Raw genomic sequence first — 27157 nt, 5'->3', positions numbered from 1 at the left:
ATGGTTTGTTGCTCCTGCAGGGAGAGGAGTTAAAGTAGGAGCCCATCTGCACCATTCATTGTAAACATGGTAAGAATCCTTTACAATTAGCGAGGGGAATCAAGGAACAGTAAAGACACGTTTTTACTAATTTGGTAGCAACCTACCAAATTATTATTCTGGAGGCGCTCTTTCGAGAACTTCAGCTATGAAATGCTTAATGTTACCATGAAACTGTAATATTACATTCCCTACACGCAATACAGAGGACAGACTAAAATGTCAAAAGTAGCAGTAGCCACAGCAGTAAAGATATATGTCTTACGCAGATACCCGTAGCAAAAGCTCATCTTGCATGCATGTAGCTAAAAGACTTGTTGTTTACACGCTACTTTATTTACTTAAGAACAAGTAGACCGCTTAAATACGTAGCACGAGGTAGATATGTATTCCATAAAAAGGTACTGCCAAAAAGCTTAACTATAATTTAACAGATGTTCTTAGGTACTCTTGTGAAAATAAAAGGCAGCCTTTCAATAACAAAATGCAAACTAAACCAAACCAGAATGTGAATTCAACTTACTTCAAGCTCTCAGAAAACATGCAGGGAGTTAGACTTCACCATTTACTCACAAATGTGCAAAGAGTCAACCACTAATTTTGACAGTTATTTTAATAATAATAAAAAACCTTCGAAAACTACCATAGCACATGTTGGCTTGACTCAAATTCAGATCACAACACAAGCCAAGGATTTTGCTTCATGGCCTTGGAAGAGATACACTGAACCGTCCTTGGCTCTTTATCTGTAAAGCATTGACAGAAATGAATTATTTCACAGGGTCCCTGTGAGGTAGGTAGAATGCCACCCACCTCTACGGATAGGGATTGTGATGATGTGGAAAGGCCCCATGTCATATTGTACAATAAGCTAAAATGAGACAATACAGAGCAATACTTTCAGATGTAATCACTCTGAAATTTCCTTGCACATGGTGATTTTTGGCTGCTATCCACAAACCACTAGAGCCAACAGAATGACTTAGCCCCAGCGAAATGTAGGTAGCTCAAACACAGGCATGCAGGATCAAAATGGTTTCTAAGTTGCGCTTTAGTGAGTATCATCATGAACAGTTTACTATCCAGTTTGTCAGCAATGTAAGCCTATTCGTACCTCATTCATGGGTTTCTTCCACAGCTATAAAAAGTATGGGTGTCATAAGGATTTGTGGAAAGGTGAACAACCAATTTGAAATGCCATAGATAGATAGAGAGATAGAGATAGAGAGAGAGATGATAGATAGATAGATAGATGATAGATAGATAGATGATAGATAGATAGATAGATAGATAGATAGATAGATGATAGATAGATAGATAGATAGATAGATAGATAGATAGATAGATAGACAGACAGACAGACAGACAGATGAAGGTCTTCTGGCCAAAGCAATGTGGGAGGTAGCAGTTGCAAGTTACCAGTCTCTACAGCCACAGCAGGCGCTGTGATTCTCCAGTGGTCTGACTTCACCCCCGAAGGCACACTCCATTGTCTCTTGAGACAGACGGATGCCAACAATAATAAGTAGCACTGTTGTGTACTAGTGTTGAGGCTCTTTGCACTAGCACTTGTGCGTTTTCACAGAACGGTCTTAAATCAGTCTATAGCCCAAATGTAATACTTCCTTCGTTGATTTCTCCCCCACATTAATAACATGAATTCACACATAGTATATAAATAATGTGAGAGAGACTTTTAAATATGTTTTTGTGCAGTTGACTCAGAGCTAATCCCACTGGAGCGATCACTATGATTCAAAGTACCTCTCATGCATTAAAAGCTTTATCTTCGGGGAAAGTGGATCAGGTTACGCAGAGGAGGTTAGTAATAAGATATCTTGCTTGGTCTTTATTTAGGAAAGCAGGTCTTCATCACCTGACCCTTTGCATTAATCTTTAGCACTTGAAAATCTAGTTCATTGTCATTCCGGTCATCCTTTGCAAAACTTGTTACAAAAAAAACCTTTCCCGCTTCCCTCATTAACACGAGCTTTTCCAAATCTAGAGAAAATAAATCAAAATAAGATGTTCATTATTCTGCAAGCAGTTGCTAAAATTTGGCAAGTGCTATATATAATGCAGTACCAATGAAGAAAAGATCTGTCCTTACACTGCTAGGATGCTTCCCAGGAAAACATTGGCTACTTGTACACTAGGGCCTTTAGCACTATCAAGGCATTGCTTTTCCACAATCAGACATAAGGGAAACTAAAATGGTGGTTTGACACATAACGCTTGCTATATGTTCTATTTCCCAGGAATGCCCTTCTCTAGGGTCAAGAATCCTTATAAGTCTTATTCAATAAAGGTCCCCTGCAATGTTTTTTAGTGGTTTCCTCCTTGCAGTTTCTGTCCCTTTTATATCATGAATTGCTCTTTTCTTTACTTCCATGTTCTAGGGAAAAATAACGGCAGGAAAACCATCATTAACACACATACCCCTGAGGTACTGAAGCCGACTAATTAAATTAAGGAACAACTCATCACTAACCCCACAGCAATAAATAGGAAGCAATAAAAAGGGCAGAATGTGTCAGAAGGACATTTTTTAATCAAAAGCACCATAGCACATAAAAGCCTTAATACTTTGTGCATCACATTGGACGGGAATTGCAACTGAATTTTACAAAAATGGTTGCCAATGACAGTTTGTGATGCACTCCCAGAGCCTAGGAGTAAAGATCTTCTTGCCTTCTGGGCAGAACACAAGAGACACAATTACCCATCCCAGTTAAATCTGTTGTTGTTGTTTTTAAAAATGTTTCTCCAATGCCATTTTCACTGACCTCATTTATCCTGCAAAGAACAAGAACTATTAGTGCTTAGATAAACTTCTGCAAACCACTCTGAGCCTAATGATGGCATTGACAAAATTTTGCCACTGGGTGTTAATGATTCTGAGTGAGATTTATTATCCGTTTTATTTTGATAGCTGGCTTTTGCTAATTAACCGTGGTGGTGCTTTATGTAAGCCATTTTGAGATAATTTTACTAATAAAGGGCACACAAAAAAAAAGTTAAATAGGGGGCAGCCTGATGAGACAATATGCCCTGAAAACTCTGCATTGGCTGCCAGTGAACTACCAAGCCCAATTACAGGTGATGGTACTTGCATAAAAAGACCTGCTCACCTTGGGACCAAGTAACTGGAACAATTCACCCAGTATCAATCATTTCAGGCCATATGATCAGCAGGATATGTCATGTTGGTGGTGCTACCTGTCACTGCTGCTCAGTTGGCATTGACCCATGACGGCGCCTTCTCTGTGGTGGCTCCATCCCTTGTGTGTCAGCTGTGTCTGTCCCCCTCGTTGTTGAGCATAAGGAGCAATTGGGAGGGGGGAAGTTTCCTGCTTACTCAGGTATCTGATGGCTGAAAAACACTGCTGTTTGCAACCTTGAAATTAGGTATGAGGGTATGTGATTGTTTTTAAAGAGTTTTTACATGTTTGTAGATGTTTTTAAATACACTTTTATTTTATTTGTAATTGTATTGTTTTAACATTTTGATGTTTGCTGCTCTGGGCTCCTTTGGGATGAAGGGTAGGGTAGAAATTTAAACAGAAATTTAATTCCGCTCTGCATATCATTTTTACATCAGTTTGTGGGTTTTTAAAAATAAGTCTTTAGTATGCACATTTTTGCAAGGAATATCCCCGAATATATTGCTTTTTAATGTGCATTTCTCCCTAATACATGCATTTATGTAGATACTATCTGGCTGGAGAACTGCAATGCAAAATTCAGAGAGGTGCTTGTTTTGAAAGATAGCTGTGTTTTGGTTCACATATTTTTTCAGCAAGTGCAAATTGGATAGGTTCACATTAAAATATAAACTAAAGCAATTTCCCCCCACATAACTAACCCTACAGCAGAAGAACATATGGAGCTGTAATTTCATTTTGCCACACAGATCCAGCTTTCTCTAAACACTGAACATCAACAGAGGCCAAAGGACTTAGCTTGGGAAAATGACAGACCCTTTCCAATGTTAATCACTGCTGTCTGCCTGGATTTAGTTAACAATTTTTATAAACAGCATGCAACCATTAAACCAGTCATACGTCTTCTCAGATGGCCTGCAGCAAATGTTTACATGTATAATGCAATCAGCTGCTCTTCAGGCACACGCTGCGTCTCAAAGAAACACATTATCCTCGAGCTTTAGCACCAAGAGAACACCACTTTTGACAGCCACATAACACGAGCCACAATCAGGACATTTCTCACAATCCTTCTAGGGTCATCTCAGAATAAGAGACTCTACCAGACACACATGGCACTGCACTGTTGGCAAAGCACCATCACCATCACAGCACAAAAGTGACAAAAGTTTCACACTCAGTCAGTGCAGCAAACAAAGAATTACAATTTTTTAAGAAGATGCTACAGGATCATGGTTTCTGTTTATCTCCTATGTGGAAGTCCTTTAAGCTTCTGACCACATCCCAATCAAATACAGATTCAGGTATATACACTTTCTGACAATGATTCAACTGCATAACAAATACATCTAAACTCTCTCAACACTTAGTGAACATTTTATTAACTTGTTTTACCTGATCCCCAAAGCCCACCCATTATATAATAAAGAAGTGGTTTTCCTTTTCCATTCTTCTCTTAATTAGTGGCCCTTCTTGGTTATGCAGAGCTTTTTCTTTCCGTGGATCTTTTTCCCAATTTCATTGCAAAATAAAGTTTCATGTTAAGTGAAATTTGTCATCCGTATTTTACCATGTATCATTTTGTCAGTGGAAGTTTCTTCCAAGTAAACACACATAGGATTGTGCTGCACAGATGCAAAAGTACTAAAACACGGAGTGGGCTCCTCACTGCCATAAGGCATGTCATAAAGGCAGAGGTAGCTAACCTGTGGCTCTCCAAATGTTGCTTATCACAGCGCTGTCAGGCAAGGGATATCCAGAGGGAGGAACTGACTCTTTATTGTCAAAAATACACTTACAAGTTAGGAAAAGGTATGTGCATCAGTTCATCATCTCTCAGATACTCCTAGGTGGGCACCTAATGAGGCAGTTGCCACAACAGAAAGGCCCCACCCTTGACCTTGGCTTAGGGATCTCCCACACCTGAGCTGCACATAAGCAGGTGAAGACTACACCTGAATATAGCCTTCTGCTTCTCTACTTCAGCCCTCTTTTGGACCAGGGAGACAGCGGAGCAGGAGAGGTGGGGGCAGGAGGAGGAGGTGTGCAAGCCCTTGAGTCTCCACCAACCTGACCTCTCTCTCTCACCTCCTGCACCTGTTCTTCACCCTCCAATCCTGCAGCTTCTCTTGCCTCTGACTCTCGTCTCCTGGCTGTTATAGGTTCCCCCAGTTCATTGACCCCTTCTTCCAAGTGGGTCTCCAACCCACCTTCTCCCAGTGCCCACTCATCAGTATCCAGCCACCACTCCTCAGTGTCCAGCCAGTCCCTGGCCCTGCTGGACTACAACTCCCATCTTCCTCAACCAACAGCGTCAATGATACACAATTATGGATTTTGTAGTTCAGCAACATCTGGAGGGTCCACAGGCTCCACAACCCTGTAATGATTGGACTTGTGGATAAATCATTAGCCTGCGTTGCTATGTGTTTTCACTCCTTAACGCTTTTGCTTTTTATTATTAAAATGTGTTACTAAAATTATTAAAATGTGTCAATGTTCCAAGGCACTGGAAATCTAACAGCACCCCTGCCAAATAAATTGAAGTAGCCTTTCCCACAAGAAAGCAAGGCGGCCCAACCAGAGAAGTCGCTTATAAACTATGCATACATTGTCACACAGTTCATTAAATCTTCTTGCATGTTGAACTTCAGAACTGCACAGTTCTCTACAAACCAGTATGGTCATGATGCCTCTAGTTTCTGAGTCAGGGAGGGCCACATGCATCAGCCAAACAAGTGCAGGTGGCAGGTGAGTTACAGAATTTTACATCCATATTCCACCCCCATCATTCTGCCCGGACGCTGAGGTCCAGCGCCGAGGGCCTTCTGACGGTTCCCTCATTGCGAGAAGCAAAGCTACAGGGAACCAGGCAGAGGGCCTTCTCGGTAGTGGCGCCCACCCTGTGGAACGCCCTTCCAGCAGATGTCAAAGCGATAAACAACTACCTGACATTCAGAAGACATCTTAAGGCAGCCCTGTTCAGGGAAGTTTTTAACGTGTGATTTTACTGTATTTTTGGTTTTTATGGAAGCCGCCCAGAGTGGCTGGGGAGGCCCAGCCAGATGGGCAGGGTATAAATAATAAATTATTATTATATATTATTATATTCACTAAGCGCCATAAAGTACTGCACCATATATGATATATATTTCTCCAATACTAAAAGGCAAGATCGTTGCAATCGCTCAGGGCACATTCAGTTTTTCCACACAGTGATTATAATGCACTCCCAAATTATATTCAGTATTGTAACTGCTTCGCTTCTGTAACATTTGCCTAGGCATTGCTGTAGACAGTGTAGAGGTTTCTCTGTGTTTTGCCCCAAAGGCTGAGAAAGAAAGTAATGCTTAGCCCATATCTCCTTGCACCAACTGAGTAGTGACAGAGTATTTGAAAAGGCTATTCTACCAACCCATTTCTGCCCAGGAAGGAAGAAGTAATTCCTTTCTATCCCAGGGGGGAAAACCGTAAACTACTACAGCTGGTTTTTCAGTGTCAAACCACGGCAGGTCATCAGAGCAATAAACCAGCACTAACCTTTAATGATGAACATACTCTAAAACTGTGGTCCTCAGCACATCTACATCTATCTTGCACACTTAGCAGGGTAAACCAAAATTTGCTGAGAGCTGCAGAAAATCTTGATTCCTTAGTTACGTGTATTATACGCATTTGCAAACACATCATTATTGCATTCAGAGTTTACATTTTAGGTGCGCACTAAAAAATTTTAAAATGTGTGAAGAGCTTTCAGAGAAATAAGTTCATGGAAATCAGCGAGACTTGCAGCCAGATCCTAATCATGTCTAGACAGAAATAAATCACAGTGATTTCAATGGGGCTTGCATCCTGGTGAATAATATTAGGAGTGCAACCTTCCTTCCAAATAAGTTTGTTTAGGTCCGCAGTACAAGCCATCACTATTTCTTAGAGATACCAAAGGGTTCCTGTATCAGCAATGGCACTGGGGTTGTGTAAACACTCAGGGTGAAATCCCAGAGGCATTTTCTTCTGCAAGAACACCATTTCAGTACCAGAGCGCAGAAACTTCAATAGGGCAGCTAGCAAGATTCAACAAACTCCAAAAACCTAATCTTGCTTATATTTAAGGATAAAGGGTAAAAAAAGAAGAAGTGTGTGTACAGCAACATGCTTTGATTCTTTATATCAGCATTATCAAAACAGGACAAACAACCACCCTCCTTATTTAATCTTAGAAAGGGGATGTATGCATGCTTACTTCACAAACCTATTTAATTATTTACTGAATGTGTTACTCTGTAGCACCCGGGTTTTTTGTGCTTCTGTTGTAACCAGAAATAATAAACAATGTGGTTTGAAAACCAGGGGAAGAGGAGAGCAGTCTCCCTGCTCATCTTTACAGAAATTTTTCCCCTATGCATGTGAGGGCATTGTAAATTGTTGTCTATGGTTGCATGCTCAAATACATGTGGTCAGATGCTCACAGCACACCACTGAAGACCGGCCTTCATGCCTATGCACACAAGCACCATTTAAAGTATTGCAAACAGGCTTGTTAGCATTGTATGCCTGCACTTGCAGAATCAAAAAAGGCACCATTGCAGCATCACAGTAAACGTATGCAGGAATTTAAGCCATAAATAACAACCCCCTTATATAAAATTGCCTGGTATATGGTTTGTCACTGAGCTTATACTAGGTCCAATTATTAATTTCTAAGCAGAGTTGTTCTGGGATATACTCCAGATTTGAAGCAGTAAACACTGGCTTAAAGTGTGGAAACTTGTGTATGTAAACACGCACCAGACAAATGCCAGGGATCCAGGGGCAATCAAGGTTTCTTTCTTGACACTCAACTCTTCCAAGTGCCCCCCCTATGGAATTGCAAAGGCTCCCTTCACATTTTATAATACAGCTGAACAACTGGAAGTCTCGGGGTGCAAAGAGAGCCCTGCCCTGAGATGCTATCTCACATAGAGAGAGAAAGAGCCACCAACCCACAAGCAAGGGAGATGTACAGAAGCGTCAATAGCTGAGGAAACAGAACTTGCTGGCAGCTCAGGGGTAGGGAACTGGATCCACCTGGCAAGACAGATTCCTAAACACGCACACATACCCTGTGGCCCCACTTTGACAAGCCAGCAGAACAATGCACCTGTCAACCACATGATGTCCTTATGGTGTCAGGTGATAGACACCTGGCAAATGGGAGGGGGGGTCTCAGCCCAGGGTACCAGACCACGATTTGGCACCCTAGGCATCTGCCAAGGCCCACAGCCCAGAAGAGCCTCCTGTCAACCCTTGAGGCCCATCAAACTCTGCTCCTGCTACTTCTTCCTGTTGCTACCTGTTCACCTGCATGTTCTCTCTTGCTCTTTTTGTGTGTGTGCGTGCGCACACACACACACACCTTTCCCTTTCTCTGGGCAGTGTCGTAGGAAGGAAAATGACACTCTGCACATGCTCAGGGGTGTGCTTTTAAACACCATGGTCTCCCAGGTGCCTCTGTTCACAAGGCATCCTGTGAAGATCTGTCTTTTTGCCCAGGCTTTCCCTAACCCAGAATATCAAACGCTGCTATTTCTGACCCCCCATTCTTCTCTGTTCTAATATCACTGTTTTATTTATTTTTAGTGTTATCCTTGCATACCCCTTGACACTTCCCTTCTTTTGTTAATACAAAGCGATCATATTAATATATTGATTTCAGCAGAAATATATTAATTTCATGCCCGACCTCAGCAGGCATTTTAAGTGAATTCTGGTTGTGTAGTTTAACCTTTAACCTCATTGTACTATTGATTTCCTTGCACATCACACACAGAGACACCTGTGATTAAGTGGTCTACAAATAAAACAGTAAAAATAAATGCTTTTTAATGAAGATATAAATAAAACAAGGGATAGTCCCAAGCCTCTGGGGCTCAGACACGTTGTGGGAGAAGCATGGTTCCTGTGTGATAGATAGATTAGGGTTGCCATATTTCAAAATGTGAAAACCCGGACACATAAATTGAGCTTTTTCTTTGGCAAAGTTGCTGAGCTTTTCTTGGGGGGGGGGCAAATTTAAAATTTCTGAGCTATTTTTAAGGAAATTTGCCCCCCAAAACCAACACTTCCAACATGGGTTGCCATATGCTCGGGTTTCCCTGGACATTTTTACCAATTTGCAGACGTTTTCCCCGGACTCTATTTCCAATGGAGAAATTCTGGATATGTCCGGGAATTCCCTTTATATCTATATTATGGCTGCTGTACGTCCGGACATTCCTGGGATTTCAAAGGTAGAATTGACATGGGGTGGGGATTTCTGAAAGATGGCGCTTTGTCCTGGATTTTAGGCGAGTCAGTCGAAAAAGTCTTTGGCATTTGTGTAAAAAAACCCCACCTCAATAACTTTGGAGGGTTTCCTCAAAAAAGCTCAATAATTTCGGTGGTTTCCTTAAAAACCGGCGGCGTCCTGCTTTTTACTTTTTGAAACATGGCAACCCTAATAGATAGATATATTATATAGATAATATTACACACACACACACGAATGAGAAGTATGGTGCCTGAAAAATCAGAACTCCTATTAGAATAAACAAGTTCCGTTTTAAATACTGAAACACTAAATAAGATGGATAACAATGTGTAATAGAAAAAGAAGCAGAAAATTGGGTTAAAGGTGTGTGAAAGAAAGTAATAGAAGTGGAAAGATGTTGCAACCGAGTAGATTGGAAGTCTAACACAAAGGTAGGCTGGATGGTGATGGGACAAGGAAGTATCTGTGGGGTTGTGTGGGGGTATGTATGAACATTTTTAAGGACTGTATGAAATATATGTTTGTATATGTGTGTATTAATGCTGAATTATTTTAATAATAATTTTTTTTTAAGAAAGAGAAGTATGGTGCCTGTGTGAGATATATGTGTGTGTGGGGATATTTGGGGGGGAAGGTCTTCAACTAGCCTCTGCCCTCGAACCCCCACTCCGTTTTTCTCCTCAGCGCCTCAGGAACCCCCGCGCAAACGCGCGCGCAGCCCCGCTCGCTCCGCCCTCGCGGCGGCTGAAAGAGGCGCTCGGGCGACCGGCGGCGCGGACTGACCTGAAGCAGGTGGCGAGCTCCCCGCTGGGCTTGAGGCACGGGTACTTGGTGGTGGCCACTTTGGTCTCGGAACAGACCTCCCTGCGAGGAGAGAGAGAGAGAGACCGTGCTTAAACCGTCGCCTGAGAGACGTCCAAAGTCCAATTCCCTTCACGTCTCCTCCGGGGGCAGCTGCGGCCGTCGCGGAGCCGGGGCGCGGGAAAGGAGGCAAGCTGAGGGGACGCGGAACAGGCCCTTCCCTCACACCCGGCCCCGCCGCCCTGGCCCTCCAAGCCGCCGCCCCACCCACCTGTCGCTCTCCTCGGGCTCCTCGCGGTAGGTCCACGCATGCCCGAGCGCCGCCAGCAGCAGCAGCCCCAGCAGCAGCAGCAGCCAGAGGCGCAGCACGCTGGGCGACGTCGGCGGCGGCCACAGCGCCAGCAGCAGAAGGCGCCGGGCACCTCCGCCGCCGCCCCGCAGCACCATCGGGCGGCCTCGCGGCTCCCCTGCGCAGCGCCCGACCTCTCCGGCTGCGTGGCGCGCTCGAGGGCGCGCGGAGAGAGAGAGAGAGGAGGGAGGGAGGGAGGCGGAGGCGAGCGGTGCCCCCTGCGGCGGGAGCGAGTCACTGGGGCCGGCGGCGTGACCAGCGGGAGGAGGGAAGAGACATGCAATGGACGGCGCTTGGCTAGGCGCGGAGGAGAGAAAAGAGGGGTGGGGGGAGAGGGCGACCAGAGGCGATCTTGGGTTGCTTTGCCCGCCGATGAAGCGGAGAGGGGGGAGGGGGAGAGACGGAGCCAGATGTCGCCGAGGGTGGCGACCCCAGGAAGTGTTGGGGGAGATTGGCTTTCCCCCCGAAGCTGGGGCAGGAGAGCGGAGAGGACAGAGAAAGGGGTCGCCAGCTGGTGCAGGGAGAGGCTGCCTGTCGGACGGGGGCTGGGGGGTTTCCTTCCCAAAGCGACGCGAGAGGGAGGATTCCGGTGTTACGAGGTCCCCCTCTACACACACACAGTTCTCCAGGAGATAAGAGGGATGGAGATCTGGAGGGGTGGCCCGCTGTTGCGCAGGGATCGGGGGAAGTTGGCTCTGGGGCAGCAGCAAGGGAGAAGCAGCTTCTCTCGCGGGGAGGATGGCGGAGACAAGGAGCCAGGCTCCTCGAAGATTAAGGATGAAAAGGAAGGATAGTCAGAGGTACAGCAGAGGAGCAGAAGTTCTGGGACAAAGCTTGGTTTCTGTCTAGCCAAGAGGTTTTTTTTTTGGGGGGGGGGAGATGTAGGGAGAGCATGTGCGCAAAGGGAGGAGGAGTATCCAGCTATGGCAGGATGTGGGACAGGGTTTTTGTGTGTGTGTGTTTTTTTACAGCTACTACCCAACCTGCTGGTCAGGGATAGTCTGACATAACCATCTTCCCAGGAAGGAGCGGGAGGGGTTTTCCAAAGAAGGCCAGGCAGGAGGACTCAAAGAACCTGGAGGTGGATAGAAGAGAGAGCCAGCTATAACAGGAGGAGCATGTTCCAAGGCAGCCAGAAGATTAAGCCAAGCATTTTGGAAAGGTGGGTGGGGTTGGGGGACTCAGGCTAGATCAGGAGCTATAGAGTCAGAAATGGCCAGGAGGCTTTGAATGGAGGAAGGTGGGGGGGGGGGAGCCAGAGGTTGCAGATGGGCAAGTGGAAAGAACCATCCAGGGGTTAGGAGGATTGGGAGTGGGGGTGAACAGAAGATACAGAAGTTGTGTAGCTAACTTGCGCGAGTTAGCAATTGCAAAAGGAAGAGGCTGTGTGAGCAGATGGAGAGGTGCAAAAGACCCGGTTGGTTGTGCAGTTAAATAATGTTACACCCCACCTCACAGTGTGAGGTTCCAGGTACGCTTTTCCTTTTGGAAAAGGTCCGTGTTTCCTTTTGGAAATGAGGCACAGTGGGAACTGTGGTGTCTTTAGGATATATGGCTTATTTACACATATATTATACAACCTGAGCCTATGATGGAGACGTTCCCAACATTGCACTCCAAGAGCGTCTGGCTTCTCCCATAGGTGCAGCCTAGGATCCAAGCAGACATCAACATTGTCCTTGTCTCTCTCTCCAGCCTGCTGCTTTACTTCTACATTACATCACTCCTGCTGCAAACTCTTCTAAATCTGACTTTATCTGTGAAGTGAAAGGGGCTCTGCCTGTTTGCCAACTCTCACTGAGTTATGGCTCATTATCCCAGGTAATCACCTCATTGGAAGTTAGCCTTTCAATGTGTTGATTCCAGGGGATTAGCATTGTCCAGCACACAGCCTAATACAAAGGGTCTAGCTTAATGCACATAAGCCTGGGACCCAGACCTAGTCTTAATTAAATTCTGACTCCATCTAGACCCAGAAATCTAGGGTGTCTAGCACCCACAAACTTGTAAAAGCAAGTTTAGGCTCTAGACTTAATGGTCTGTACAGGGAACTCACATCTTGAGAGAGTAGTGTGTTTTATTTCACTTACTTCAAGGATGTTGAGCCAGCTCTGCTCCATTTGGGACTCTGGACTTCTGCCCAAAAGCCCTGCTCTGGGGGGCACTGCCAGACAAGGATTCAATATCTGTCTGGTTCATGAAATCAGTTGTTGCATTCGAGTCTCCCATCCTATTTCCCTGCAAGGATCTTAATCCCCATGAAGTTGGGAGCTAGAAATATCTCTTCTTTCATGTTGTTTTTCATCTCCGAGGATTCCAATTTTTTTTTTTTTAAAAAAAAACACCTTTCTCTTAATCTGTTTCTCTGATCACTGATTTTGCAGTCCTGCTTATACAGGGAAAGATATTTAACAGAGCCAGCCATTCCAAGAACTAATGCTGGTAGTTTTTATGATGGAGTCCAGAGTCAACCTTTTCTTTCCGTTTTCTGCCCGGTACTAGAGAGCATAGATCTCTGCGAACAAATGTAATTGCTTATGTCTTTTTTCACAGAAGAGGCACTGGAGAACCAGAATATCCCAGCAGTTCTCATCAGAACTGAGTTAGACATCATAACACCTTAGCAGCTACAAAGTATATAGTGAAAAAATGAATGTTTGGAATTCTCATTTGATCATTAAATAAAGACTAGCTCAGAAATAGAGCATGTGCTTTTCATCCAAAAGGTCCCTAGTAAGAACCTTGGCATTTCCACTGCAAAAGAAAAAAGTCAAACAGTAGGGGCGGATTAGGGAAAAGTTTCTGCCTAAGGATTTGGGCAGCTGCTGCCAGACAGAGTTTGTTGTACTGGGCAAGGTGGATCAATGGTTTTGCCTCAATATAAAGTAGTTTTGCCTGTTTATACCTACTAGGTTTTATTCTTTTTCTCCTCTGCAATGTACAGTGGTACCTCTGGTTAAGAACTTACTTCGTTCTGGAGGTCTGTTCTTAACCTGAAACTGTTCTTAATCTGAGGTACCACTTTAGCTAATGGGGCCTCCCGCTGCCACTGCATGATTTCTGTTCTCATCCTGAAGCAAAGTTCTTAACCTGAGGTACTATTTCTGGGTTAGCGGAGTCTGTAACCTGAAGCGTCTGTAACCCGAGGTACCACTGTATATTAAAAAAAAACCTAATGGCAGCAGCTGCATTAGGTACACTTAGAAACAAGAGTTGGTATGGATTTTCTGCTATGTTCCACCTTCATTCCTTATTTTATGGATATGTACAACCTCTGTGTTGAACACTGGCCTCTTTACCTCTCCCATCATGCTTCAAGTGGACTGCCTGACATGGGCATCACTAGGATATTTCTTAGGGTGGGGGGCAGAGCTTTTGTTGGGTGGGGAAGAACTGACGTGATTGGTCAGTTAGTTAAGTCTTTCTATTGTTTCACTTCATCTGGGGGAGGGCAGCTCCCCACCCCACCCCTCCTTGGCTACGCCCATGCTGTCTGATTTATTTATTTTACACTTAGAAGCTCCTAAAGGAGGTAGAACTGAGTTTTCCATAGCAGAACTGAGTCCACCGTCTTCTCACACAAAAATCCACTCCTGGTTTTCTCCCTGTGCTTTCTTAAACTCAGCAGCCTGAATTGTAAGGGGTATTAGTAAACAACTGGGAGACAAAATCCTTGTCAATCTACTGCAAATCAGCCAGAGATCTGCTTTCTACCCACCCCTGGACTATGTATGGCACAAGCTTGCCTGAACATCTGACCAGCTGGTCCTCAAGGATCAATTCCAATACAACAGGGATGGGAGACCTGTGGTTTTCCAGATGTTGTCAGTCTGTAACTCCCATCATCCCTGTCCACTGGCCGTGGTGGCTGAAGCTGATGGGAGGGAGTCCACCAACATCTGGAGGGCCACAGTTTCTCCATCCCTGCCCTGTAGAAACCCTGTCCTTAAGCATCTGTGGTCTTCAGCCTGAGCAGTGTGTTGCTGGTGTGGCGATTCTGCTAGTACTATTGCTGCCCTTTTTGAAGAGTCTGCCATTGTGTGAGAGGGGGAGTTTGCACAGTGTTCCCTCGTGACTGGGTGACCACAGGCAACCCTGCTGCATTTGGGGTTAAGGGGCAGAGCTTCTAGGTCAGAAGATGTTGCTCCCAGGCAGACTTTTATCTCCAAACACCTTTTAACAAAGGGAATTAAAGCAGGATGTTGAGCCTAGGAGTCTCTTGCTTCTCTGCCGTATACCCCCAGCACAATTTCTCAGGAAGGGTGTCTCAAGCCAGGAGTGATATTTCAGAGTGTATAAACATCCTATATTTAAAACATGTTCTATTTATCTATCTGTTAACAGCATTTATATACCGCCTTTCTGCCAGGACATTCAAGGCAAAGCTTAAAGAAATTAAAAACAGCAGTGCTGCCTGGCAACCTCTTCGACCGTGCTTGGTGGATATGATCATGCCTACTATCCATACCCTGGGACGCGGGTGGTGCTGTGGTCTAAACCACTGAGCCTAGGGCTTGCCGATCAGAAGGTTGGCGGTTTGAATCCCTGCGACAGGGTGAGCTCCTGTTGCTTGGTCCCAGCTCCTGCCAACCTAGCAGTTCGAAAGCACATCAAAGTGCAAGTAGATAAATAGGTACCACTCCAGTGGGAAGGTAAACAGCGTTTCTGTGTGCTGCTCTGTTTCGCCAGAAGCGGCTTAGTCATGTTGGCCACATGACCTGGAAGCTGTCTGCGGACAAACGCCGGCTCCCTCGGCCAGTAAAGCGAGATGAATGCCGCAACCCCAGAGTTGTTTGCGACTTGACTTAACAGTCAGGGGTTCCTTTACCTTTACTATCCATATCCTACAATGCAAACACACTGATTGGGCACACTTTTGTGTTTGTATAAAGGGGGGTTCTATACAGATGTATGTGCACAGAACTCTTCCACGCAAACAGGAACCCTGATTTGTCAAGGTTTCCACCCAAATGTAGAAGCCCTGTGTTGTCATAGTGCTGTCAGGCAAGGAATGTCCAGAGTGAAGAATGAACTCTTTTATTGTCAGAGGTACATTTACAAGTTAGGAAAATGCATGCCCATGAGTCCTACATCTCTCAGGTACTCCTAGGTGTGCACCCAATGAGGAAGTGGCTGAAACAGAGAGACACAAACCCCTCCACCTCTGCTTATGTATCTCCCCCACCTGAACTGCATGCAAGCAAGCGAAGACTATGCCTGCATGTAACCACCTGCTCCCCTCTCTTCAGTCCTAGCCTGGTCCTGGGAGTCCATAGAGCAGGGAAGGTGGGGGCAGGAGGACGAGGTGTAGAAGCCCTGGACTCTACACCAGCCTGACCTATCTCTGTCTCCTCCTGCACCTGTTCTGCTGCACTCTCCAATCCTGCAGCCTCTGCCTCTGATTCTTGTCTACCAGCTGTTACAGGTTCTTCCAGTTCACTGATCCTTTTTTCCAAGACAGTCTCCAACCGCACTTCTCCCGGTGCCCATTCATCGGTATCCAGCCCCGCTCAGCCAGGCCCCGACATATATATATATATATACATCCGTGTACATATATAGGCCCTCTTTCACACAAACACTGCATGTCTAGGGTGTGGGGCCAGTAGGCCTGTTGGTGTTGTGTTTGGATGAAAAACTTGCTTGTGAAAGGGTTTGCACGGGGAGAGAGACGAACTTCCAAACTTCCTAGGCTGTTTGACCTAACCTGTACTAACATCTCCTACAGTGCTAGACCTCGCAGGATTGTTGTGAGCATAGATTGAGGAGGCATGACACATTGCATTGAGCTACTCAAAGGAAAACTGGGGTTTAAATGCATAAATGAATAAAACAGCCCTGGTAAGCAGGAATGGAAGGACTTGTGAATTTTGGTTGCTTTTCATTTTTAAAATCTTGTATTAATTTCTGCAGCCGATAAGGGTGTTATATTTTATGACTTGAATATTTGCTGATTAGAGAAAAAGTGTGCAGGTTTCTTAACTACATGGAACTCTTTCTGACAGAAGAATAATTCAGCGCTAACCTGAAAGCAACAATAATATCAATAATCATTATCGTAATAATACAGTGGGATTTCTCAGCCAGCCATTCTGTTTGCTTTTGTTTAATTAACAAAGGTCCTAATGTCTGCAAATACTCTGTTTAATTAAACACTCAGGGAGTCACCTTGGCTCCAGAAGTAATCCTCAGAGTTGCAATATTTTTGCCTTAATCATAAACCTTTCTTCAGCAACAACCCCAAGCAAGTTTCATGATTTGATACAATGCAGTGGATTCCCCCCCCCTTTTTTTCCATTGGTAATCATATTACTAGCTAACGCAGAAAAGATGTGGCTCTGATCTTGTTTTATCTCCTTTGTAATGAACGAACAGCCAAATCCATTAAGAGAACAGGGGCTACATCCTAAAAAGAACCACGATGCAGTCAAGGAAATATTAGAAGTTATGTTGCCCCAGGCAGAAATAATCTGGCACAAGTTTTCCTTAAGTAAATTCAGAGTGTTTTCTGCTGCGAGGATGCTCTCCACTGAACTAAGGCAGCCTTAACTTTGACTTGAACAACCAAGCAGAAATAGAATGGGGGAAAGCTGAAAAAGAAATCTGGGAGCATTTTTAGATATGAGCCAAAGAATTCAGCAGGGCATGTCAGCAATTCTCCCCGGAATTGTTTAAACAGAAATTGAACACACTTCGGCCGGCTTGTGTGTTTTCCTTCGTAATGGGTGTGTTTGTGTGTGTTGTGCCGCACGCCACAATTGTAAACTATTCTGTATGCAGAAACATTTATTTATTTTAACTTGGCGGTGCAGGCTGTTCTTTGTGTTAATTTTAATACGCCAAATGGCTTTCGCAATCAACTTTGCTTACGTGCACAAATGAATCGTCCACGTTACTAAGACGTATGACTGGCCCGAAACTCATCCTGTATGATAAGCGTGGCAAACGTTCATTCTCTGAGTGTGGATCGTTACACTGCCAAAACAGCATCACTCATTCACAAAAGGGAGGTAGTGGCAGATTCAGGGAAACTCCACAATTTACAGAAGTACTAAAAATATATATGTTTGGGGGTGGAGAAGGGGTATTTCCCAAACAGCGTAATGAGCTACTCAGTGGATATGGAATGCTAACTGTTAAGAGGGAGGGAGGGAGAGGAAATGGAAAACCAGAGGTGGTGGATAGGATAATGGGATTGAGGATCCCAGCCAGCTGGCTGGCACCCTGAACAGGAGCACTTCATACTGCAACCTTTTGTTGCAAGACCCACTTGTCTATGACTTCTAGCTGCAGTAACTGAACAGAATATCCGTGTTCAAAGACTCTGTACTTATAAGTGCCAGAACAAATAGTCAGGGATGACCGTCCTTGCTTCTGAGGAAGCTGCTGGGCTGCTGCTGGGAACAAAATGCTGAAATAGATGCATCAAGGCAACTCATTTGTTCCTGTGACATTCATATATGAAGGAAAGTGCAGGATGTGTCCTAGTGGCTGGAATTCTGCATTGCACTATGACAAACGTTCTATTTGCACACACATTTCAACTTGCCAGACAAAATCATAGACCCATAGAATTATAGAGTTGGAAGGGACCCTGAGGATCATCTAGTCCAACCCCCTGCAATGCGGGAATATGCAGCTGCCCCATATGGGGATCGAACCTGCACTCTTGGTACAGTGATACCTTGGTTCTCAAACTTAATCCGTTCCGGAAGCCCGTTCCAAAACCAAAGCGTTCCAAAACCAAGGCGCTCTTTCCCATAGAAAGCCATGCAAAATGGATTAATCTGTTCCAGGCTTTTAAAAACAGCCCCTAAAACAGCAGTTGAACATGAATTTTACTATCTAGCAAGACCACTGATCCACAAAATGAAAGCAACAATCAATGTACTGTACTATAAAATAAATAAAATAGTATTGTAGATCAGGCATGTCCAACTTCAAGTAGGCTGCTTTCCTGGAGGGGGCAGGAGTGAGCTGTTTGTTTGCTCAGTCTGCTGTCAAGGTGCTAAATGTTGCTGGGTAGCATTAGAACTCTGCTCATTTTTTTAATATACTTTTTAAAAGATCAGGCAGCTTTCAGGCCAAAAAATGACCCCCCCCCTCCATTTTTGGTGTTTTCTCCTCAAGGGGAAAGGACAGACTTAGAATGTCTTCCTATACACATAAAGTTGCAAGGCTGCTGTTGCAAAAAAATAAACATACCACAAAACAAAACACTACTTTCTGGGCTAGGTGGTAAAAGTATTAACACTGGCTTTGTTGCTTGATATTTATATATCGCCTTTCAGTGCTATCTGTGTTCCTAAAGAGGTTCAGATTAAATACGTTCTGCCCTTAAACGGTGCCCAAATTACCTGTGTCTGAGTCAGCTACCACTCTCTGCCTCATGTTACGACTGCCCTTGAATGGGGAGTACCTGGTGTGTTCTTCCATTCCCCCTTTTTTAATTCGGAAGCACAGATACTCTCCTGAAAGGGCTTTAATTCTGAACTGCCTTTGTATAGTAAAGAACAGCGTTCTTAATACCACCCTGCCTCTAAGGAGAGTCTCCGCTACTGAAAGGAAAGGCATGAGAGACAACTCTCCCCATTTCACACATAATTGCAGCTCGCATCTTGGATTACCACCAAAAACGAAGATCGGTTGATTAAAAATGCCCCTTTGAAAAAAGGGGAAAGCTGCTGACTAAGGAGAAAATGTCAAGGAGGATTTCTGTACAAAAGCAATCTAGAAGACAAAGCATTTCCCCCCCATGAGTATCTATGGTGGATGGTGGTTTGGAGGACCCAGTTCTTACCCAGTGCAAAACAACTGCAGATAGAGTGAACTGTATGGCACTAGATAAGACTGTTTTATTTACATAGGAATCCTGTTTCATTACAAGAAGTTCTGAGCTGAAGAACGTGAGAGCCTTCAAAGTGTCCTGCTGCCTATCAGTCACCCTGAAAGGATCAGAGCTGTTCGTGCTTCATCACTCTTGACCTCTTTGATGAGGCTCAGGTCATCCTTCTAAGCGTGGGAGAAGGAAGATAAACAGTCCCTGGGGCTGTATAAACCTCTTATTCCTCTGTGCACACTTTCCAAGCGCAACCCAGAAACGAATACCTGGGCTTTCCCCCTCCCTCCACCAACTGCACCTACAGTGCTTAGACCATGGTTGGCAAACTAAGGCCCAGGGGCCGGATCCGGCTCAATCACCTTCTAAATCTGGCCCGTGGACGGTCCGGGAATCAGCATGTTTTTATATGAGTAGAATGTGCCCTTTTATTTAAAATGCATCTCTGGGTTATTTGTGGGGCATAGGAATTCGTTCATTTCTCCCCCCAAAATACTGTATAGTCCAGCCTCCCACAAGGTCTGAGGGACAGTGGACCAGCCCCCTGCTGAAAAAGTTTGCTGACCCCTGGCTTAGACCCTAACCTAAAACATCAAATATCCCACATAATCCATCCCTTGCCAGACCTTCCTTCCCCTCTGTGCAACATCGTCTTTGTGATCAACCCATAAGGAATGTGGTCATTTAGGGTGTTTCCCTCCTGCTCTCCTGGGAGTCGTTGTTCATTGAAAAAGCAGAGGGCCAGTACAGTCGTAGAGAGGAACACAAATGAACACAGGCAGCTCCGCGTTAACGCGGGGGTTACGTTCTGAGGCATCGCGAGAAGTGAAACCGCATATATTGGGAACACCATTGAAAAGGATGGCAGACAGCACAATTGCTCCTTCCAAACTTCCTTGCTCAAGCTCCAGCTCTCCATAGGTGCAAGGGCTCCTGGGATTGCACTTGCAAAGGCCCGGGGGATTGCTAGGAGCTGTTTTCATGCCGTTTTTGCACTTTTCAAGGGTCGTTTTTGCCCCTTTGTGTGCCACATGCGGGTTTGGGGTGATGCTTGTGTGTGTGCATGCTTTGAACATGTGTACATAGGGAGTTGCCTGTATACAGTTGAGGAAAAGTTGCTTTGGCAAATTGATCTGACAAAGCAATTAAACACTATAGCCTTGAAAGGAAGAAACTCATCTCTTTAAAAAAGAAAAGATAACAGTCAAAAAATCAGAAAAAAGATGGAGGGCAGCAGCTACCTTTGGCATCAGATTCTGCCCGCCTTTAAGTGTGGCAGAGTGCAAGGAGGACAATCTACTCCATGGAGCAGAATCCACTGGGATGTTCTCCCCTTTCATTATGATTAATTTTAATTGCAAAAGGCTCAGTAATGTCCCCCCCCCCCACCTTTCCTCCCTTCCAATAAGGCCTTGTGCAGGAGAACCTCCAGGTGGATTTATTCAGCTCTGTGCTAGCTGGTGTGGAAAGACTGTCATTCTGATTTTTTGACCGAGGGACCAAAATATATTGAGCTAGTGCTGTTCTGATGTTGGTCTTTTTATCTGCAGCCCTGCTCACTGTGAGCTTAATCCTTCTGAAGCGTGCCTGTAGGACTGCAGTCTGTCAAAACAAACAGGAGCAAACCAGTCTCTTCTTTTTCATACTTTTACTTGGTTACTGGCCTGGGTTCTCTGCAGTGAATTACTGAGGTTAAGAACACTTAAGAATAGTGGTTTGGATGATGATTGGGGGCCTTGGAAACTGAGTGAGACCAACTTTATTATTATTATTTTTTTAAAAAAAAGATTAAACATGTTCTGTTCCAAGAAGCACCGAAGACTTCAGAGTTTATTGAACTTAAGTCAGGAAACATTCAGAGATGGGAGAGATGATTTTCTAGATTAGACAATGAACCACATCTTTGAAAATCCATTTTTACCCCCTCTATCTTTCTTTCTTTCTTTTTTTCTTATTTATTTTAAAATGTATTATCTGCTCTTTTGTAAAATACTATATAGCAGGGTGGCTTGCAACACATAAAATACAATAAAACCAGTCTATAAATATCTATAAAGCACAATTTAAAACGCCAGTAAAACATCAGTACATATTGGTTGGTTTAAAGGGGGTGGGGGACATATTGTGAAGGCTGGTCCAAACAGTGCGATTTCCGAAAGACAACAAAAGAGGGCCGGGATGGTTGAGTTACTGCCAAATCTCTACTGGCAGGGAGTTCCACATGTCAGGAGCTGCCACACTCAAGAATTAGCCCATAGTAAAGGCCAACTGAACCTCAATGGATGTGGGTTGTCACCAGAAGTGCCCCATCAAAGGATCTCAGGGATCAAGGTAGAACACAAGGGACTGAATGGTCCTTATGTTACTTTGGCCCACGTTCTTTGTGAATTAGGACAAAAACTTTGATCCTGACTCAATAGCAAATCGGAAAGCAGAACAGCTCTCCCAGCAGCAAAGTAGCATGTTGCTAGTAATGCACTCCTGTGAGTAATTGCAGCAGCTTCTGGACCAGATGTGAGGGAAGCCCAACATAAAGTGTGTTCCAGCAATCGGGTCTTGGGGTTGCCAATGCATGGACCACTGTCATTAGGCTCTCCCAGTCCAGGAATGGTCATAGCAGCCGGAGCTGGTTGAAAGCACTCCTGGCCACAAAGATCCCTTGAGCCTCAACCTCTGGCTAGTTCACCAGCCCCTTTCAGAGAGAAATGACTCTGCCCCTGTAATCCCTTGCTCTGCTAACCGAACCAACCCTCCCTGGCTTGATTTTACCAACCATGCAATGTGTATAAAGAACAGTTTTGTCCAAAAGCCTGTACATCATTAAAACTTCAAACCTGCATTGAAAGCACACCAGACTTGCGATACTCTTTTCAGTATTCCCAGAACTTTGGCAGAATCAGAAGGCAGATTATCTCAATACAAGGTCTTTCTTTTTTCTTTTGTTTAGCGTCACCAGCCAAGCTTAGCCCAGGGCATTGCCCTGTTGTTGTTGTTGTTTAGTTGTTTAGTCATGTCCAACTCTTTGTGATCGCATGGACTAGAGCACGCCAGGCACTCCTGTCTTCCACTGCCTCCCGCAGTTGGGTCAAACTCACACTGGTAGCTTTGAGAACAAGATCCAACCATCTCGTCCTCTGTCGCCCCCTTCTCCTTGGGTCCTCAATCTTCCCCAACATCAGGGTCTTTTCCAGGGAGTCTTCCCTTCTCATGAGGTGGCCAAAGTATAGGAGTCTCAGCTTCAGGATCTGTCCTTCCAGTGAGCACTCAGGGCTGATTTCCTTCAGAATGGATAGGTTTGATCTTCTCGCAGTCCATGGGACTCTCAAAGAGTCTCCTCCAGCACCAGAATGTATCAAATTGTATAGTAATGACGAGACTGAATGCCCGACCTACTGAAAGCGCTTGTTCCATACATAGCTAATCCTGCAGGATGGGAAAAGAGAACTGAACCCAGTTTCATTTGGCAGCAGTGCAGAGAGGCAACGAGTGTGAAAGCTGCTTTGGAATTTGTGCTGCCTGCCCACGTGCTGCCCCTTTTGCCCTTGCACAGCCTTCTTAACCCGGACATTTGTAATTAAACAGATCTTTTCAAAAGCACCAAGATGCTCTCTCTTCCAAAGGAAAAGGATAGTGGAGTGGTGTGGAGGTCACCTTGACCTCCCTGTTCCTTGGGGGAAGGAGAGCACGCAACACAACACAAGCAGAATCTATCCAGAGTTAAATTCTTTAAAGGGGCTTTTCTTATTTAAATCAATGGGGCATAAAAGTCCTTAATTTTGTCTGGCTCGTGCCCTGCATTAATGGTGCAAAAACCATTTGCGAAAACAGTCTCAACGGAGTAGGGTAGGAAAGCTGCTGAACATACACAGAGTGCCAATTATTCAGCAATAAATAAGCACAACTGGCTCTCACGTAACTAACTTCATGGACACAAACATCTAGAGATTCGATCCTGTGCACACTTAGAAATTAACCACCCCAAACAAAATGGGATTTCTGTGTCAATTTGCACAATGGTGTGCTCCACCTCAGTGAATATAGCGGCTATAGTTTATCCTTATATCTCTTTGTACAACATGCTACTTTGATGCCCTGGGCTCCTGCAGGAGGAAGGTTGGGATATAAATTGAATAAATAGCTTTATTGCACTCTCCTATTGTCTCTCTTTCTCTTTTACCCTATTATACACATTTGAATAATGTGTTCCGTATGCTTCCAATCTGGTTTTCTTAATGCTGGCCGTTACCTGCAATGATTTGATTTGAATAAATAATAATAATAATTTCAACACTGCTCATTTGCCCATTATACATGCATACCGAAGTCCTACTCTTCTAAAAGCTTCTTAAAAACAAAACAAAAAACTGGGAAAAAAATCCCTCCCTTTTACCGATTCAATAATGCCTGTGGCTGTCCTACATCAGCACTGCCTTGTGATTTTACAGGAAACCACTTCATCTTTCCTCCCCCGCGTCCCTGGCCCTACTTGCGAATGCATTACACAGCTTAAGTAAGCTACAAAGCCAATAAATACTTTTGTGACACCCCGAGGACTAACAAGCTTATTACGGTGCAGGCTGTCGTGGACTGAGGTCCACAAAAGCTTGGGCCACAATCAATTTGTTAGTCTTTTTAAGTTGCTGCAAGACTCATGTTTTTTTTGCTGGCTCTCTGGGCGCTGCTACAGGAGCAAGCAGCAAGTCATCACTCCTCAGTCCCTTTGGGTTGCCTGTCACTCTGGCAGGGCATCTTTGTCAGGTGTACAAGAGGCATTCAGCAGGTGCCACCGTCCCTGGCAGGGAAGTACTGTACAGCTAAGCTTCAGCTGTTGCATTTCTGCCAGCAGAATCTACAGGATCACCGCCAAGACAAACTAAGCAGAACAAGCTGGCAAGGCAGTTTGTCCCTTTCACCAGTCTTCTCTCCTCTTTGCATCTTAAATGGCAACGGCCACAAAAGCCTGGGGGGCATTCTAATCCCAAACGTAACCTTTCCCTCCCTGTTTTCCCAGGCTCACACAACTTGGACTTGAGCATTCACACATTTCTGGGAAGAGTGCATCTGAGGCTGTTGGATACCTATTGAATAGCTATTTTGTACTATTAAGAAATCTGGCAAGTATTAACCACCAGCCTCGTTGGGGTTGCCAAACACTGTTCCTTCCGCAGTGGTGCCACGCAAAACCTTGAGCTGTTCTCTCCACCCCCACCCCCAAAAAATTATGCTTGTAAACCAAAAAAAAGCATAAATCACTTAATTCAAGTCAATGAATGAAGATCTAAGAACAAAGGGAAATCCTCAAATCATTGGGCTTGGTGCAGTCATTGATTCTCCCATTGATTTCACAGCTGAGAACAGAATCATAGAGTTGTAGATCTGGAAGGGACCATCTATTTCAACCTCCTGCCCACAGCATGCAGGTGGGTTTGAACCACCAACCTTCTGGTTTACAGCCAGATGCACTGACCCATGGCACCAGCAGGGACACTTATTTGAGTTTGTTGTTGTTTAGTCGTTTAGTCATGTCCGACTCTTCATGACCCCATGGACCAGAGCATGCCAGGCACTCCTGTCTTCCACTGCCTCCCACAGTTTGGTCAAACTCATGCTGGTAGCTTTGAGAACACTGTCCCACCATCTCGTCCTCTGTCATCCCCTTCTCCTTGTGCCCTCCATCTTTCCCAGCATCAGGGTCTTTTCCAGGGAGTCTTCTCTTCTCATGAGGTGGCCAAAGTATTGGAGCCTCAGCTTCATGATCTGTCCTTCCAGTGAGCATTCAGGGCTGATTTCCTTAAAAATGGATACATTTGATATTTGTGTTTAGCGCTACTGTAATCTCATGAGCAAGACATAAAGGCGTTCGTCACCCCTCTCTTATTTCTTCTTGGTATTTGTTACTCAGAACAAGCAGGGTTTATTTCACCATTTGCCCTGATAGACGTGTCCTTTCTTTACAATGTTCTTGAAATGTCACTATCACCACCACTGTCTAGAACTTCATTCCATACTTCCCATTTATCATTCATCCAGTAACAAAAGGTTTCTGGGCGACGTGCAAAACAAAACAATATCAGAGTCCCAAGAAAACAAGAATCAGTGTAACAGCAAATGAAACAACCGCAAAAGCAAAGCAACGGTTCCAAGGGAGAAAACTGGAAAGTAAAGTATCACAGAAACAATCAACAAATATGGAAAGCCAATGGAATTGATTCCAGAGAGCGAAAACATCCCTGTTTAAGCCACAGCATAATGAAACAATAAAATAAAAATTGATTAAGCCTGTGGAATTATTTATTGGGTTGGTTGTGTTTGTTTCTGTACATTTTTTTAATTTGACATTTAAATAGATTTTGTCTCAAAGTCACTTTAAGACATCGTATCAAGCGATGAAAAAATGTGCTGAATAATATATATATATATATATATATATATATATATATATATATATACACATACAGTATATATAAAATTACATTTATGTCCCATCTTTAATCAAAGGAGCTGAAACTGGCATAACACACTTCTCTCGCTCTCTGCTTAATCTTAACAACAATACTGTGAGCTAAGTTAAACTGAGAAGATGCCGAATGGTCCAAGGTCAATCCGTAGGCTTCATGACTAAAGGAGGATTTGAACCCTGGTCTCCCAGGTCCTAGTCCAACACTCTAACCACCACACCACACTGTGGCATGTAGTAAAGCAAACTGGGAGCATAGCAGAAGCAGACCTCATGCCCACCCTACGCATACCCGTTTATTTATTTATTATTAAATTTAGCTCCTTCCCTTCCTCTCAAAGGAGTCCACAGCAGCAAGTTCGCCAGACTTCCTACATGCACACACACTGCGTACACCTCTGCTTTTCATGTGCAATTAGAAACCCTGAAGAAGTTACTATTGGGCTTCATTTTTACCAAACAACAGAGGAAACCCTCAAATAAAACCTAATGGTGCATGTCTTGGCACAACTGTGCAGTTGGCCTCAACTGCCTTGACTTGCTCACTCCCATTTCAAAGCAACGTTTCCAAGTGTTTTCCTGGAAAACATTCATTGTCAGGGCAGAAGCTATTTATAATCTGACAAACCATGTTTCTGGACGGATGACATCAAAAGTGGCCGATTGCCATGGGAGCAAACAGGTTTCTGAACACACACCGCAAAGACCATACAAAGGGAACGTTGTGCTTGACAAATCGTCCATTTCCATAAGGAAAGGCCCAAGTAAACCCACACAATGGCTTGCAGACAGGCTGATGGGAGGCACAAGAAACAGCTGCAGAGATATTTGCACGTAGACCCTCTGTGGGGGCCCTATGTTCTCGTCTACCTCAGTGGTCTCAGAGGTCTGGCACTCATCATCATCCCCAAGGTACTCAGCTCCTGTTTACCTGTTGCGTGACTCATCACACCAACTCATTGAACCAGCGTGGTATAATGATTTGTTGGCATCCATCTGTCTCGAGAGACAATGGAGTGCACCTCCAGGAGCAAAGTCAAAACTCTGGAGAATCACAGCACCTGCTGTGGCTGCAGAGACCGGTAATTCATAACTTCTACTTCCTGTATTGTTTCGGCTGTGTTAGTAGCACCAAAGTGACCTCGCTGGGGTGCAAGCTTGGGCTGTGTGTATGTAGGTGTTGGGCTTCCAGAACACACAGAGAAATGAAGAGGGTGTA

The 27157-nt window shown here is 44.5% G+C and overlaps 1 protein-coding gene across 1 annotated transcript in view; it reads right to left on the bottom strand.

The window, feature by feature from the left end:
- CCBE1 (collagen and calcium binding EGF domains 1) overlaps positions 1 to 10740 on the bottom strand; it is a gene marked incomplete at its 5' end in the record, with an annotated part of 139415 nt that extends 128675 nt beyond the window's left edge. Inside the window, 2 exons of the mRNA XM_081929906.1 lie at positions 10276 to 10356; positions 10565 to 10740. Of these exons, the coding sequence (XP_081786032.1) occupies positions 10276 to 10356; positions 10565 to 10740 (257 nt within the window). The remainder of the gene's footprint in view (positions 1 to 10275; positions 10357 to 10564) is intronic.
- Between the last annotated feature and the right edge of the window lie 16417 nt (positions 10741 to 27157).

The sequence above is a fragment of the Podarcis melisellensis genome, assembly GCF_964234715.1.
Source record: "Podarcis melisellensis genome assembly, chromosome: 11".
Lineage (NCBI taxonomy): Eukaryota > Metazoa > Chordata > Lepidosauria > Squamata > Lacertidae > Podarcis > Podarcis melisellensis.
The sequence above is the reverse complement of the archived record's forward strand: the minus strand, read 5'-3'. Positions and strand labels throughout refer to the sequence as shown.